Source organism: Heteronotia binoei, chromosome 18 (assembly GCF_032191835.1).
Source record: "Heteronotia binoei isolate CCM8104 ecotype False Entrance Well chromosome 18, APGP_CSIRO_Hbin_v1, whole genome shotgun sequence".
In the NCBI taxonomy this organism is placed as follows: Eukaryota; Metazoa; Chordata; class Lepidosauria; order Squamata; family Gekkonidae; genus Heteronotia; species Heteronotia binoei.
The window spans coordinates 2,644,497-2,662,322 of NC_083240.1; the positions used below are offsets into that span (position 1 = coordinate 2,644,497).

General features: G+C 49.0%; 1 protein-coding gene across 1 annotated transcript in view; it reads right to left on the reverse strand.

Moving 5' to 3' along the window:
- The window catches only part of CAPZB (capping actin protein of muscle Z-line subunit beta), an 80,590-nt gene extending 76,219 nt beyond the window's left edge, over positions 1-4,371 (reverse strand). The window contains 1 exon segment of the mRNA XM_060259188.1: positions 4,216-4,371. Within this exon segment, the coding sequence (XP_060115171.1) occupies positions 4,216-4,218 (3 nt within the window). The 5' untranslated portion in view covers positions 4,219-4,371.
- Between the last annotated feature and the right edge of the window lie 13,455 nt (positions 4,372-17,826).

The window sequence follows — 17,826 nt, forward strand, 5'->3', positions numbered from 1 at the left end:
CATGTGTAACTATTCCCAGCTACTACTGGAACCCATGCCACCCAACTCCAGTGCACAAAAGAGAGCTCATCCTATTCAATGTAGGATTTATTATACATAGAGTGTTGCTGAGTGTTGGGAAGGAAACTGCAGGTCCCAAACTTGAACAGTTAGGTGCAAAAGCACTCCATTTTCACACTTTTCCTGAGCTATATGTGTACCAAGTGACACTTTCCTAGCCAGTGAAAGTGTAATCATTTTGGGTATAACTCATGCCCCACCTTTGAAGCAACGTTGAATACATGTCCAGCTTTCCAGCAATCAGGCAAACAAAATATAATTAGCTAAATTGTTCTGGATGTTTCCCCAAGAATTCTCCAAAACAGAGATTTAAATTTTGACAGATTAAGGAATAAATGTATTATTACATAGATTTTTTTTATTTTATCAGATTTATATCCCGCCCTTCCCTGACGGGCTCAGATGGAGGGATCAGATAAACCTGAAAGACGATCTCACATGGAAACCCATGTAGTTAAGGCATTGATAAGTGGATGGAACTACTGTTCAAAGATTAATCTGGTATAGACAAAAAACAGGAAGAATTCTGGTAAACTTAACCACACATATTTAGAAGGAAAGGACCATACCTCATTGACGCAGCATATAGTTTGCTCTCAACACCCAGCAACCCCAGTTAAAAGGTGCTCATCACTGGGAAAAACTTAAGATATTGGATGGCTGCTGCCAGATGAAGTAGAAAATATTACACTGCATGGGTCAATGGTCTGACTCAAAAGCAGTTTTGTGTGTTCACATGGAAGGATGCAGCGCATAGCTCAGTTAAGGCTCTCTCACCCATTTCCACAATGCCAGTCTTACAGTCCAATACTAGCCCAAGGCAAAGCATTCATTCTGGGTGAGTTAACTTGAGAAATTCCTCACTCAAATTGCACTGTGCCTTGTAAGTGAGCTGGCAAGACACCTGGACCAGTCCACAAAAGGAATTTAAACTGTACCACCCCAAATTTCCACCTGATTTAGAGTACCACGTACCACAACCAACCCCCAAAACAGGAAAATTCTGACTACTAGTTGTGCACTAGAAGATGTGGTCTAGGATTCTGTCCTTGGAAAGCACCAACTTTCATCAAAGCAACCGCAAAACAAATAACTGTTTACCTCACCACACATCACTGTACTGCCCAAATCCCACTGGTGGAAAGGAGACAATGAATGCACTGCCTTTCAGCTCGCTGCCAGACCCTGTTTTCAGCCGCACCCATCCAGCTCAAGGCCCTCCCCATAGCAATCATCAGGTGTCCACGGCACAAAACTCTTCTGGCCCACTGCGAACCATCTTCTTCAGATGATAATTAGGAATCTTGTGGTACACTAAACACTCAAGTTTATATTCTAGCACAAGCTTCTGGGAAGGACCGCCTGACTCTTGCCTGAAATTGTTACTTCTTCCGCTGTGATAACGCTGCTTGCCTGCTTCAAATCATGCAATGTGGGTCCTTCCTTTGTCATAGCACACATTTGGTACCCTTCACTCCCATCTTTCACAGGAACTCCCAGATAGCTGTTTTCCTGGCAACTCTTTGCAGTTCACCAAGTCTTTGCCCCAAGAAGATTACAGTCAGGACAATAAACTCTTGCAGAGTTGGGAATATCTACAGAGCCCTTCCCTCACTTTACTTCCCTTCAGGGCCGGATCTGGGGGGGGGGGGCAGAGGGGGGTGCTTATCCCAGGTGGCAAAGGAGGGGGCACCAAATTGGGTATGAAGTCCATTATATTCTGTGGGACCATAAGATAGAATGGCCCATAAGGGGGCGCCATTTTTTAATTTCCACACCCCCCCCCCCTCAAAAAACATGTAGATCCGGTCCTGCCCCCTTTCTCAGCAGTCCATCCTAACCCCCAATCAGCCACACCTAACCTTCATCCCTACCACCCCTCCAGTTTTCCCTGGAGCTTCCCCCTTCTCAAATAGCTGCCCCCAGTAACTCCAGAATCCATTCCTAGACTTCCTAAATCCCCATCCCTTCCACCAAGTGATCTCTCCCTCATACCCCCACCAGTCCCCCACTTCCTTCCACATCCCAACTCACCTCCTCCCCTTTCCCCAGCATTAAGGGGGAGACGAGCTACCCTTCCTGACAGCAGCATGCAGCCCTTTCCTCCCATGCCCCACTACCACCCCCATCAATCCCTCCCCACTGCCAGGGGGGGGGCATTTTCCCTCTTGCCAACAATCCTCTCTCTGCATTAAGCCCTCCCCCACCCCATATCCTCTACCACCACAACTGGACACCAGGGAAGGAGAGGCGAAGGGGCCTTCCTTCTGAGCGCCTCCACATCTAGAAACAACATAACATCAAATTGGAGGGTGGGGGGAAATTGAGGAGACGGCCCTCCCTTCTCACAACAGAGCCCTCTCCCACTCTCACCCTGCTCTTACTAGCATCAATTCTTAAAGGACTCATCATAAACCCCCCAGCCCCAAACCCCTCCATGAAAGGCCCTCCCCACAGGGGCAGCCCCCAACCCCTCCATCGGGGGCCCTCTGCACTGGGGCAGCCCCAAACCCCTCCATGGAGACCCTCCCCACAGGGGCAGCCCCCCCAGCCCCAAGCCCCTCCATGGGGGGCCCTCCCCACTGGGGCAGCCCCCCAGCCCCAAGCCCCTCCATGGGAGGCCCTCCCAATAGGGAAGCCCCCCCAGCCCCAAACCCCTCCATGGGAGGCCCTCCCCACAGGGGCAGCCCCCCAGCCCCAAACCCCTCCATGGGGAGCCGTTGCCACAGGGGCAGTCCCCCAACCCCAAACCCCTCCATGGGAGGACCTCCCCACAGGGGCAGCCCCCCCTAGCCAAAACCCCTCCATGGGAAGCCCTTCCCACAGAAGCAGCCCCACCAACCCCTCCATGGGGGCCCTCCCCACAAGAGCAGCCCCCCAACCCCTCCATGGGAGGCTCTCTGCGCTGGGGCAGGCCCCCCAGCCCCCAACCCCTCCATGGGGGCCCTCCCCACAGGGGCAGCCCCACTTGCCCCAAACCCCTCCATTGCGAGCCCTTCCCACAGAAGCAGCCCCCCCAACCCCTCCATGGGGGCCCTCCCCACAGAGACAGCCCCCCCCCCAGCCCCTAATCGCTACATGGGAGGCCCTCCCGAGAGGAGCAGCCCCCCAGCCCCAAATCCCTCCTTGGGAGGCCCTCCCCACAGATGCAGCCCCCCAAGCTCCCAACCCCTCCATGGGGGCCCTTCCCACAGAGGCAGCCCCCCCAGCCCCAAATCCCTCCTTGGGAGGCCCTCCCCACAGGGGCAGTTCCCCAAACCCTCCAAGGGGGCCCTCCCCACAGGGGCAGCCCCCCCAGCCCCTCCATGGGGGGCCCTCCCCACAGGGAGAGCCTCCCTCAACCCCTCCATAGGAGGCTCTCCGCACTGGGGCAGCCCCCCTACCCCAAACCCCTCCATTGCGAGCCCTCCCCACAGAGGCAGCCCCCCCAGCCCCAAATCCCTCCTTGGGAGGCCCTCCCCACAGAGACAGCCCCCCCCCCAGCCCCTAATCGCTACATGGGAGGCCCTCCTGACAGGAGCAGCCCCCCAGCCCCAAATCCCTCCTTGGGAGGCCCTCCCCACAGATGCAGCCCCCCAAGCTCCCAACCCCTCCATGGGGGCCCTCCCCACAGATGCAGCCCCCCAAGCTCCCAACCCCTCCATGGGGGCCCTCCCCACAGAGGCAGCCCCCCCAGCCCCAAACCCCTCCAAGGGGGCCCTCCCCACAGATGCAGCCCCCCAAGCTCCCAACCCCTCCATGGGGGCCCTTCCCACAGAGGCAGCCCCCCCAGCCCCAAACCCCTCCAAGGGGGCCCTCCCCACAGATGCAGCCCCCCAAGCTCCCAACCCCTCCATGGGGGCCCTTCCCACAGAGGCAGCCCCCCCAGCCCCAAATCCCTCCTTGGGAGGCCCTCCCCACAGGGGCAGTTCCCCAAACCCTCCATGGGGGCCCTCCCTACAGGGGCAGCCCCCCAGCCCCAAACCCCTCCAAGGGGGCCCTCCCCACAGGGAGAGCCTCCCTCAACCCCTCCATAGGAGGCTCTCCGCACTGGGGCAGCCCCCCTACCCCCAAACCCCTCCATTGCGAGCCCTCCCCACATAGGCAGCCCCCCCAGCCCCCGGGGGCGGAGCTTCCCCTTGACAGCCGGGCCCCTCCCCCGCGGCCGCCCCTCACCATGTTGTCTGGGCGGGCCTGGGCTCTCTCGGGCGGCAGAGGCGGCGGCGCTCGGTCCCTCCGTCCGGCCTCTCTCAGCTCTGAGCCAGGCCGCAGCCTCTTCTTCCTCCACCTCCTCTTCTTCTTTGCCTTCCTCCTCTTCTTCCTCCTCCTTTTTTTCCACTTCCGCCGTTGCCAAGCAGTTGAACATCCGGGTCAGCGGCGCAGGCGCGCTCCTGGCCCCGCCCCTCCCCCGCGACTCGCCTCGCCGGCTCCTCAGCCAATCAGCGCGCGGCTCGCCAGCCATCGCCAAGTATGGAGCGGGAGGCGCGCGCGAGGGAGGGGCGGGGAGGAGTGGGAGAGACCGTTGGGCGAAGGGGCGGGGGTGGCAGCGAAAGAGGAACGGCACGACAGGAAAGGGAAAGACCATTGCATAAAATGGGGGGGGGGAGGCGGCATGGAATAGAGAGGAGGAGAGCAGAGGGAACTCAGTGGCGGGTGCTATTGAGAATGTAAGCTTTCGTATGCATGCAGACTTCATCAGAGGAGCGAATGGTGTACAGTGAGCAGAGCTACATACAGCTGGTGGGCTGTGGTTAAGCATGCAGAATTGGTACAGAGTTATAATCCAATAGCAAAACAGTGAAATTAACAAAATGAAAGTACATTTCGTTTGGATATCATCTGCATGTCAGAATTGAAGAAGGTGTTACAGGGCCGTTTGTTAATTGCTCTCTGGTTTCTTAAAGTCTGGGTTAAACTGAGAACTGTTTTCTTAGAAGTGTTCTTGTTACCTAATTCACTTTTTAACATGTAGCATACATTATAAACATCATTTCAGTTTGCCAATACAAAAAAAAAAACCACTAGAATATAGTGGAAGATGGGTCCAGTGCATGCAAGGAGACAAACAAACATCTATCTTAACTTTGTCAATATAAAAAACCCAACATTCTGATAGGCTATTCTTAAAGAAAAATGCGCTGGAATACTGTGGATATATAGCTATAATTGGTGGAAATCAGACCAACATGGCTAGCCACCTGGATCTATCAGTGGTAGGTGGTTGAAAGGAGAATTCATGCACAGGGACCAAGGGAGCCTGGGTGTGATCTGGCTGCTCATATCTGAATATACATGCTGATATATGAATATACAGTGCATTAATGTATAATGCAGGAAGACGCTTTTATAGAAGGAACTCAACTGTGAGCTATACTAGCGTATTATCTCTTTGCCGTATGCATTATTCTACTGACGCTGCTTTGCTTTTATACTTCTGTAATATTTTCTGCATTGTTTAACATAATAGGCTATGCTTTGTCTTAAGCCGCTGTGATCCTAGTTCTATGGCGTGGCTTATTAGATGCCTCGTCGCGTTAATTGCCTTGATTTACCTGTGTAAATCTCAGTGAGAAGGGCTCGCTAAAATAAGTAAAATAACTAATTAATAAAATGTCAGTATGTGCCCATTTTTGCATAGATGGATCATTGATATTGTTTGTATTTGTGAAAATCCATATACATATATAGATTTACTGCATATACAGGTACAAAGACTTCCTGGCAATTGAAAGAGTAACTGCAGAGGGTGAGATTTCACACACGGAGCTTGCTGAACTGCTTTTCTGTTTGCAGGGAGTTTTTCACACATGCCAAAATGTCTGTCTGCAATCTGGCCTGGTCCGGTCGCTTCCTTCCCCACAATTCTCTGGGCTCTAGCTCAAAGGGTTTGAACTGGCCCTCTCTGAGGGAGAAAGATCTTCTGGGGTTGCAGTGTTGATTCAGTGTCTGGCAGTGGTAACAATGGCAAAATTCATGTTGAGGGTTATTAGGGTCTGAAAATGAAATAGCCACTATTTTAATGCCCCTGTATGGAACTATAGTGGTGCAGTCTACTCTGGAATCTTGTGTACACTTCTGGATACCCTGTCTTGAAAAGGCGATTGCAGAACTGAAAAGGGGGAAGATGGTTCTCGTTATTTTAAAGGATTGGAACACTTTTCCTATAAGGAAAGGTTAAAGTCTCAAGGATTTAATTTTTTTTTTAAACTAAAGCCAATGAAGACATGATTGAGTTTTTATAAAATTATGCATGGGGTGGCGAGAAAACTTTCTCATACTACAATGTATGGTCATTGGTTACAAGACAGGCATAAGGCAACGTTTCTTTACTCAATAAATTGTGGGACTTAGTGGTGGCCATGAGCACAGATGGCTTTAAAAGGTGTGTGGAGAAACGCCTTCCACCCTATAACTCACCCCAGAATTTCAACCATTGGAACGGCTCTCTGTTTATAAGTTGAAATCTGGCTGCAAAGTCATAGCCAGCAGAAGAGAAGGGGCGGGACGGATGAGGCATCAACCTGCAAGCCCTGATAATTTAGAAGTTCTTCACCTTCTAGTCCCACCCACACAGTACTATTTCTTCTATCTGCAGTCAAGGCAGCTATGAACCATTGTAAAGAAAAATACCTCTGAGTATGTAAAGAACGCTGCTCCCTTCCCACTGAGCAAGTGCAGCCCATCCCCACACCTCAGTATTTTGCACTTTTACTGAGTAGGTACTTAAGCATTCGGAACCCATCTTACTCTATGCTCAAGGTGGTCTAGGACAACAGCAATTAGCCAATACAATAAGGAACTAATCCAGCATGGTGCCTGACAAGTGTTTTGAGAAAGTTGGCAGGTCTAGGTGGGGCTTTTGCCCAGCAGGGCCACTGGAGATCTAGTTGACTGTGCCGAGTTCTTACAAGCTGTTTGAGCAACAGCTGCCACCACAACCCAAGGATCTTCTTCCTTGCGTTGTGTACAGCAGGACAGTGTTGTTGTTTTTTTTAATTACATGTTCATCCAAAAAGCCATCCTATTAAAACAAGAGTTTGTGCCCAAAATGTCAAACAGTTTTTTTAAAGCTATGCATAAGCCCACTCTCTGACATTTTATAGTCAGCTCTTCCTGCAGCAGCCATTTTGTAATCACGCCCACTACCCAGTGTCAGAGTGTGCCCACAGGTCTGGAAAGATTGGGGGCCCTGCTCCAGAAGATTCCCTCTCCCCAGCTTTGTAGCACTCAGTCTTAAAATCTTGGTCTTTCTGACCAAGACTGAGGTTGCCAATTTTTCAGCCATATTCCATACCTTTGTCATTAGCAGCTACATGATGTCCAAAGGACCATTTTTGTCTCTGTGTTGTAAAATGCTCCACCTGCCAATTTCTGCACAAGGACTGGAAGCGTTCAGGGGGCACTTCTCTCCCCCCCCCCCCACTTTGGTTAGCAAACTCTTGTAACAGTCAACCGTCTGGACTTATGTTGTTTTCACTTTTTCAGCTTTTTTCCAAGACAGGGGATGAAGTGAACACTGGGGGAAATTTTGAATAGGAGCCACCGTTTCAAGATTTGTTTCCCAGCAAAAAAAATGACAGCGTTGGAACCCGCTTGATACTCTTTTTGATACCGATAGTGCATGGAGCTCCATTAAATTGGAGCTGTGACAGGAACCACATAACCCCAGGGAGATCGTTTCAGTTTTTCCATCGACATCACATCAAACAGGCGAGCCTAGAGGCTGGGGAGCTGCTTTGATCTAACCAGAATTCGTTCTGTGATAGCTGGCTCAAGGTTTCAAGCCCCAGCGTTGTGTATTCTAGCTAGTGATATGCCCAGCATCATAACAGGCCTTGAGGGGAGGGGGGGGGGTGAGCAAATTTTCCCCTTCCATTCTGTTTTTCTCCCTTGGACTTGCTTTACCTCACACCTTACACCACCTCCTCATCCTGGTTAATTTAGAAGCATCCATAATTCATTTTGGAATTTATGCGTGCTTATTTCCCGGCACTGGTTTCCTTACACTTTACTAATGTCTGCCCAAACCTCTGCACGTTGATCGCAGTCAAAAGGGAGGAGGGAGTCTTGATGCATCATTTCATCAGGATTCCTTTTTGCACTCTGATATCATCAGAGAGCCAGTTTGGTACAGTGGTTAAGTGTGCAGACTCTTATCTGGGAGAACTGGGTTTGATTTGGTTGCATAAATTAAAAATCTGAATGGTGGGATGGGTACATCTCATTTGAAACATGTGTAAGTGTAAGCTCACAAGCGTCGATCCAGAGATGTCTCAGTTAAGACCTCTGAAACTCTGGTTGGATCGCTGTTGTTGTTATTGTTTTATTAAAACAGATGTGTTTATCAATTAGGCAGATGCTGAACACATGACGCTGCCTTCTACTGAATCAGACAAAATCAGCATTTCTAGCAAGATCAACATTCCCTGCTCTGACCGGCAGCTGCTTTTAGGGTCTCATGCAGTATGACCTTGGGTTAGCCATAGCTCTTGCAGAGCTGTCCTTGAAAGGGCAGCTTCTGGGAGAGCTCTCTCAGCTCTACCTACCTCACAGGGTGTCTGTTGTGGGGGAGGAAGGGAAAGGAGATGGTTAGCCGCTCTGAGATTCAAGCTGAAGCGTGGGGTATAAATCCAATCTCTTCTTTTTCACGTTTATTTTTATTTGAGCGAGTCAAGACAATCAACAGGAGGGGACAGTCGATAAGCAATGCAATAGGAGGTTGTAGAACCAATTAGAAATCCAAAAACACAACTGAAGCAAAAGCACAAGCATTGCCATCACGAAGAAGACGGCATTGGATTTATATTCTGCCCTCCACACAAGAGTCTCAGAGTGGCTCACAATCTCCTTTATCTTCCTGCCCCACAACAAACACCCTGTGAGGTGGGTGGGACTGAGAGAGCTCTCCCAGAAGCTGCCTTTCAAGGACAAGCTCTGTGATAACTACGGCTGACCCAAGGCCATTCCAGCAGATGCAAGTGGAGGAGTGGGGAATCAAACCTGGTTCACCCAGATAAGAGTCTGCTCACTTAACCACTATGGCTGACCCAAGGCCATTCCAGCAGATGCAAGTGGAGGAGTGGGGAATCAAACCCGGTTCACCCAGATAAGAGTCCGCACACTTAACCACTACACCAAACTGCCCCCACAATGGGGTGGCCTTCAACACCTTTCCTGGTGCCCAGCGAGTGTTTTTAGACAGCGAGTGGAGCCAGGTGGGGCTTTTGTCCAGCAAGGCTCCTGATTGGCCACTGGAGATTTGGTTGGCTGTGCAGATTTTCAAAAATGTTACTTTTGCAGCAGCTGCCACCACAGCACAAGGGCCTTCATTGTGTGACCAAAGGTAAGCTGTGGCAGCCATTTTGTATCTGGTTCCCCCTCCTGGGGCAGCCATTTTGTGGCTGTGCCCATCACCCTGTGTCAGAAGTCCAAAGGTGCCTGCAGGGTCAAAAAGGTTGGGGACCACAGAATGATGCAAAAATAACAGCCCATCAGTAATGTTATTTAAAATAAGGGACACTGAAACCAGCATGCAGGAGTATGAACAAACAAAACTGCGTCATTTGATACTCCAAAATCCAGACAGAAATCTGGATCAGGATTCTACAGGCTTCACTAGACAGGTACAATTTCTGTGGAATAGTCCTACAAAGCACAGAAACCCATCTCCCTACCACCACCTAGGTTTGTGTTTAGGGTTGCCAAGTCCAATTCATGAAATATCTGGGGACTTTGGGGGTGGAGCCAGGAGCAAGGGTGTGACAAGCATCATTGAACTCCAAAGGGAGTTCTGGCCATCACTTTGAAAGGGATCGCACACCTTTTCAATGCCTTCCTTCCATAGGAAATAATGAAGGAGAGGGGCACCTTCTTTGGGGGCTCATGGAATTGGACCCCCTGGTCCAATCTTTTTGAAACTTGGAAGGTATTTTGGGGAGAGCCACTGGATGCTATACTGAAAATCTGGTGCCTCTGCCTCAAAAAACAGGGCCCCCAGAGCTCCAGATACCCGCAGATCAATTCTCCATTATTCTCTATGGGAACAAGCCTCCTTAGGGAATCATGAGTTCCCAGCAGACATTTCCCTCTCCTCCCCCCACTTTCTGATGACCCTGAAGCGGGGGGAGGGTCTCCAAACCAGGGGATCCCCTGCCCCCACCTGGGGATTGGCAACTCTATCTGTGTTGGAAAGTACTTTGGGGGCGGAGCTGGGAGAGGGCAGGGTTTGGGGAGGGGAGGGACCTCAGCATGGCGCAATGCCATAGAGTCCACCCTCCAAAGCAGCCATTTTCTCCAGGGGAGCTGATCTCTGCCTGCTGGAGATCAGTTGTAAAAGCAGGAGATCCCCAGGCCCCACCCGGAGGCTGAGCAACCAAAAACCTATAAAAATATATGTGATCAAAATCGCTAGGCTAGGATCTCCATTCTATGTATCAAAAATTTAATCAAACAAGTGTCTCTTCAAAATGTTCTACACACAAATACATAGATCAGTTTCACGGTAGAACTGGTATATCTTGAAATCCCATACAGAGTAGATCGCGACAGGATTATTATCTTGCAATTCCTGTTTCATTCGCTGATTTCTTCAGGCTTGGGATTTACTATAAAACTCAGAAATTAATCTGGACTCAGTTCTATTTCATTTCCAAGGTACCTTGGAGACCTTTGAGTACCTTGGAAGTGAAATAGAACTGAAGAAATCGGTGAATGAAACAGGAATTACAAGTTAACAATCCTGTCACGATCTACTCTCTATGGGATTTCAAGATATACCAGTTCTACCGTGAAACTGATCTATGTATTTGTGTGTAGAACATTTTGAAGAGACACTTGTTTGATTAATTGTTTGATACATAGAATGGAGATCGCCTCGTAATTTTGATCACATATGCCTTTAGAGGTTTCTGGTTGCTCATTGTTCATGTGATTTCACTTTTTGTATTTCGTTCCCACCTGGAGGCTGGCAACTCTACACTGCCGCCACTTCTACCACAATTATCAAGAGTCCCCCCCCTATTCCATTAGGCCAGCTCCAGAACATTCTAAACTTGACCTCTGTGCGCGCTCTTTCTTACTAACCACAGCCTGAGGTAGATCCCCCTGGTCTATACCCTTTGGTCTGTATCCTTTGAGTGGTACATGGTCTATACCCTTTGAGGGGAAAGAGTGCCTGTACTCTTCAGCTGCTCACACCTTTCCCAGGACTTCAACAGAGGTGTGCCAACAAGTCCCCAGCAAGGGACTTCCAGGCAAGTGAGAAGTAGAGGCAGTTTGCCACCATTCTCCTCTGCAGTGTTCCTTGGTGGTCTCCATTCCAGCTCTGATGAGATTGGGATATACCAGGGGTGGCCAACGGTAGCTCTCCAGATGTTTTTTGCCTACAACTCCCATCAGCCCCAGCCATTGGCCATGCTGGCTGGGGCTGATGGGAGTTGTAGGCAAAAAAAAACATCTGGAGAGCTTCCGTTGGCCACCCCTGGGATATACCATTTTGCCTGCCCTCCCCTTTAGTAGAGTATTTCACCCACTGGTTTCTGTCCATCGAGCTGCTATCAGAGGCTCAAGTGCAGGCTTGGTCATTTCCCCCATGTCAATCAGTAACACGGGTTGCATAAATTAAAACTCTGAATGGTGGGATGGGTGCATCTCAATTGAAACGTGTAAGTGTAAGCTCACGAACGTCGATCCAGAGATGTCTCAGTTAAGACCTCTGAAACTCTGGTTGGATTGCTGCAGCCCCTCCCCAGTTGCTGAGGGCAGATGCTTCATTTGGAAAAACAGGACAGACATTACTGCAATAAGTAAATCAAATGCATGCAGGTTTCGGTCAGCCAGGGCATGAAATAGAATCTACTGCAATTTCACCATGAATATTATGGCTGGTGAATGACCTCTGAGAGCGGAAGGGGAGGGCATCGGCTGCCTGGCTGTATTCAAAGCCAGGGAAACTCTTTTAATGATTTGTCAGTCTATGTCACATCCTTTAAAAAATTATTCTTTTGAACAAAATCTGAGTTCAAGGGAAGGATGTTTTCCTTCATGGCCCGGAGATGAGCGCGGAGGGGGTCTCGCCTTGTTTTTAAGAGGTATAAAAGGACGGAACAGCTGCTTTGCATTTTTGCCCCAAATATTTGCATTGTGTTCACCGGCCAAAAAATGTTTGCTCTCCCAGAACATGGTTTGAAATGAGGACCAGCTGCTTGCTCTTGAATGTTTATTGCTGGGCATGCTGGAAGAGGAGGACATGTTTGCTTGCTTGGAAAGGGGCCAGAGCAAAAACCTTGCAAGCAGCTTTTGGAACATCGGAAGGGCCCTTCAGAAGCAGACCAAGGGTGCATATGAGCCAGCATCTTGTTTCTTGCAGTGGCTATCCAGACAACTCAAATAGCACATAGGCCAGGGCATAGAGGCCCAAAGTGTAGAACATCAGAAATGCCCTGCTGGATCAGACCAGTGGTCCATCCAGTCCAGCCTCCTGTCTCACACAGTGGCCAACCAGTTCCTCTGGATGGCCAACAACAGGGCATATAGGACAGGGCATAGAGGACGACGAAGAAGAAGAAGACATTGGATTTATATTCTGCCTTCCACTCAAGAGTCTCAGAGCAGCTCACAATCTCCTTTATCTCCCTCCCCCACAACAGACAACCTGTGAGGTGGGTGGGGCTGGAGAGGGCTCTCACAGCAGCTGCCCTTTCAAGGACAAGCTCTGTGATAACTATGGCTGACCCAAGGCCATTCCAGCAGATGCAAGTGGAGGAGTGGGGAATCAAACCCGGTTCTCCCAGATAAGAGTCTGCACACTTAACCACTACACCAAACTGGCTCATCATACACCAGGAAAGATGTTGGCAATTGCTATGATGCCCACGGCACTGTCTTGGGGACCCCCTGTCCTACAACATATTCATGTCTGTTCAAGACATATCCCAGCCAGCAGTTGCAGGAGTGAAATCGCTTGCTTTGTGCACTGCATGGCACATTATGTGCTCATGCGCCTATGTTGGCATACATGTGCATAAGGCAGCCATTCCCTGCTCAAAAAGTTAACTGTCAGATATGAGAGTAGATGGCCATAAACTGAAAACACTCACGCCATTAACATTTTACAGAAGCTTCCCCATCAAAAAAAGAAAAGAGACAAAGGTTTACCAAGGAGCAGAAAATGGGCTATTTCAGATAAGTAGGGACTGTTGGTGTCCACAAGGTCCTGGCAGGGCTCTTCAGGCATTTTATTAATTAGTGTTGGACACACAGCGAGAGTCCGGCAGCGCCTTAGAGACAAAAAAAGATTTGTGGCAGGGTAGGAGCTTTCGAGTCACCCTGCTTATTTAATTTATATGCAGAGTACATCGTGCGGAATGCTGGCCTAAATGAAGCAGAAGTCGGAATTAAGATTGCCGGGAAAAACATCAACAACCTCAGATATGCAGACGACACTACTCTAATGGCAGAAAGTGAGGGGGACCTAAAGGACCTCTTGTTGAGGGTGAAAGAGGAGAGCACAAAAGTAGGCCTGAAACTCAACATCAAAAAACCCTAAGATCATGGCATACACACCTTAGCAAATAGTAGGGGAAGACATGGAAGCAGTGACAGACTTCACATTTCTGGGATCTAAGATCACTGCAGATGATGACCGTAGCCATGAAATTAAAAGACGTTTGCTCCTTGGAAGGACAGCTATGGCGAACCTGGGCAGTATAATAAAAAGTACAGACATCACCCTGCCAACAAAAGTCTGTATAGTCAAAATGATGGTATTCCCAATAGTAATGTATGCTGTGAGAGCTGGACCACTGAGCGCAGAAGAATAGATGCTTTTGAGCTGTGGTGCTGGAGAAGACTCTTGAGAGTCCCTTGGACTGCAAGAAGATCCAATCAGTCAGTCCTAAGGGAACTCAACCCAGACTGTTCCCTGGAAGGTCAGATGCTGAAGCTGAAGCTCAAATACTTTGGCCACCAAATGAGAAGGGAGCGCTCCCTGGAGAAGATCCTGATGCTAGGAAAGACAGAAGGCAAAAGAAGAAGGGGGCGGCAGAAGATGAGATGGCTGGACAGTGTTACTAATGTGACAAACACGAATCTGAGCAGACTTCAGAGGATGGTGCAAGACAGGAGAGGCTGGTGTAACTTTGTCCATGGGGTCGCAAAGAGTCGGACTCGACTGTGCGACTGAACAACAAAAAGGAGCTTTCGTGAGTGGTTGCTCACTGCTGTATCTGAAGAAGAGAGCAGCCACTCACTACGAGAGTTCCTTCCCTGCCACAAATCGTATTAGTCTTTGAGGTGCCGTTTAGGGTTGCCAACCTCCAGGTAGGGCCTGGAGATCTCCCACTTTTACAACTGATCTCCAGCTGGCAGATAACTGTTCCCTTGGAGAAAATGGCTGCTTCGATGGACTCTATGGCATTGCACCATGCAGAGGCCCCTCCCCTCTCCAAACCCCACCCACCCCAGGCTCCACCCCCAAAGTCTCCAGGTGTTTTCCAGCAGACCTGGCAACCCTAGTGCCCCTGGAGTCTTGTTCTGTTCCTGTGAACACGGCTTCTTCGCTTATTGTTAGCCCCTGATCTGCTTCTCGCTCTCTGGTGTCCTTAAAACTTCCCTCTCCTCTTCCTCTTATTTATTTATCAGGCTCCCATGATGAAAAGTGCTCGTAAAAGTCATGTAATATGGCAGGGAGGATTTGGAAATCTCCTCATCCGATAATAAATATCCACTATTGCACTGGAGGAGTTTAATGGCAGGCATGTATCTATAGCAACGGAAAGGGAGAAGGGAAAAAAATACCCTGACCTTTTGTGTAAGTGTTGTTCCTCCATCAACTTTTCCCAGGAGGTGGGAAATGGATTCAAGGCTGTTAATGGAAAACATCTTCCAGACCACTCTGTGATTGCCCAGCAACTCTCAGATTAAAATGAAGCAGATCAAATGTGCAAAAAGGAGACAGCGGACCTTGAAAACAATTATGCCGAATACTTTCCATGTCTCTGAACAAGAATTTTGTGCACAGGGGTTCTAATGCAAGACTGTCAAAGCCACCAGAGAGCAGTCCGGCATAACACAATCTGTATTAAGGAACGGCTTGCTTGATACAGAACTTCACTTCAGTTATTGAAGGGACGAAGTTGCTTGAACAGGTTGCCAGATGAACCAGGAATAAACTGACCTGGTCTACTCTTGTGCAATTAACAGCAGCTGGACCTGCAGAGTTAAATGTGTGAATTCTGCCAAGGTATGGATAACACCAGGCTAGCCTGATCTTGTTCAGATCACAGAAGCTAAGCAGGGTCAGTATTTGGATGGGAGACTTCCGAGGAATACCAGGGTTGGGATGCAGAGGCAGGCAATGGTAAACCACCTCTGAATATCCCTTGCCTTGAAAACCCTCATGGGATCAACATAAAATTGCTGTTACTTGACAGCCCTGACTTTCCATCACCACGTAGAGACTGCATTAACCCTGTAAACAGTTGCAAATGAGGCTACTGCTGGAGGCAGAGGCGTAGAGCTAGTTTTTTAAAGTTGGCAATCTTAGTCTATTCTATGGTCAAGCTCTTCACAGAATCCTATTTATTGTGAGCACTGTATGTTGCCTGGCCCCCTGCCTATTTTACTAGGACTGAATCCCTACTCCGTTTAATGGAACATTAATGGAACATGCACACATAGTCAAAAACAATGAAATGGAAATTACCAGGTAGAGAGGGAGCAGTAAATTAGTTTATATGGTTACCATTTGTTTGCATTTAATTCTGGGGGAAACACAGTGAAAAAAATAAATGTCAGCATTGGAGATTTATGAGCAGAATATGTACATAATAGAGTATGGCTATGCAGGGCTTTTTTTGTAGAAAAAGCCCAGCAGGAACTCATTTGCATATTAGGCCATACTCCCTGACATCACCATGATTTCACACAGGCTTTTTTGGCAGAAAAAGCCCAACGGGAACTCATTTGCATATTAGGCCACACCCCCTGACACCAAGCCAGCGGGGACTGCGTTCCTGTTCAAAAAAAAGCCCTTTGGATATGTATTTTTCTCCCTTGAATCCTACAGATCACTATAGGCAACTCCAATGGATCTATATGCAAATTGTTTACTTTATTTGTTAGAAAGACAGCTTGTAACTTCAAAAACTAGAGAGCCCTGTGGCACAGAGTGGTAAAGCTGCAGTGCTCGCAACCTGAGTTCGATCCCTGGCGGAAGCTGGGTTCAGATAGCCGGCTCAAGGTTGACTCAGCCTTCCATCCTTCCGATATCGGTAAAATGAGTACCCAGCTTGCTGGGGGAAAGCGTAGATGACTGGGGAAGGCAATGGCAAACCACCCCGTAAAAAGTCTGCCGTGAAAACGTTGGAAAAACATAAGAACATAAGAGAAACCATGTTGGATCAGGCCAACGGCCCATCCAGTCCAACACTCTGTGTAACACAGTGGCAAAAAATTTTATATATACACACACACTGTGGCTAATAGCCACTGATGGACCTGTGCTCCATATTTTTATCTAAACCCCTCTTGAAGGTGGCTATGCTTGTGGCCGCCACCACCTCCTGTGGTAGTGAATTCCACATGTTAATCACCCTTTGGGTGAAGAAGTACTTCCTTTTATCCGATTTAACCTGACTGCTCAGCAATTTCATTGAATGCCCACGAGTTCTTGTATTGTGAGAAAGGGAGAAAAGTACTTCTTTCTCTACTTTCTCCATCCCATGCATTATCTTGTAAACCTCTATGTTACCCCGCAGTCGACGTTTCTCCAAGCTAAAGAGTCCCAAGCGTTTCAACCTTTCTTCATAGGGAAAGTGCTCCAGCCCTTTAATCATTCTAGTTGCCCTTCTCTGGACTTTCTCCAATGCTATAATATCCTTTTTGAGGTGTGGCGACCAGAACTGCACACAGTATTCCAAATGAGACCGCACCATCGATTTATACAGGGGCATGATGATACTGGCTGATTTGTTTTAAATTCCCTTCCTAATAATTCCCAGCATGGCGTTGGCCTTTTTTATTGCAAACGCACACTGTCTTGACATTTTCAGTGAGTTATCTACCACGACCCCAAGATCTCTCTCTTGGTCAGTCTCTGCCAGCGTCACCCCAGAGTCGGAAACGACTGGTGCTTGCACAGGGGACCTTTCCTTTCCTTTCTTCCCTTAGGAAGATTCACAAAACAAATTTACACAACCTTCTTCAACCCTTGTAAGAGCCCCGTGGCAGAGTGGTAAAGGTGCAGTCCAAAACTCTGCTCACGACCCGAGTTCGATCCCAGCGGAAGCTGGGTTCAGATAGCCGGCTCCAGGTTGACTCAGCCTTCCGTCCTTCCGAGGTCGGTGAAATGAGTCCCCAGCTTGCTGGGGGGGGGGGGAAGCGTAGATGACTGGGGAAGGCCATGGCAAACCACCCCGTAAAAAGTCTGCCGTGAAAACGTCGTGAAAGCAGCGGCACCCCAGAGTCGGCAACGACCGGTGCTTTACCTTTAACTTCAAAACTAGGTAAAATTAAATACGAAATAATGAAATAAAATAAAATAATTACATCAAATTAAATACTAAAATAAAATAATTGGCTGTAGAACCAAATTTGTTCCGCGTGGCAGAGGATGCCTGTGGATCGGGGCTCCGTTGCCGCTCCCTCCCTCCATCCCACTCCAGGCCGAGCCCAAGGTCAACCCTTCAGGCCCGGTTACCAAGGTTACCCGTGACAACGGCCGCGGAAGGGGCGGCGGAAACAGAGGGAAAGGGAAGCCTTTTTTTTTTTTTGCTTTCCCCATCTCGC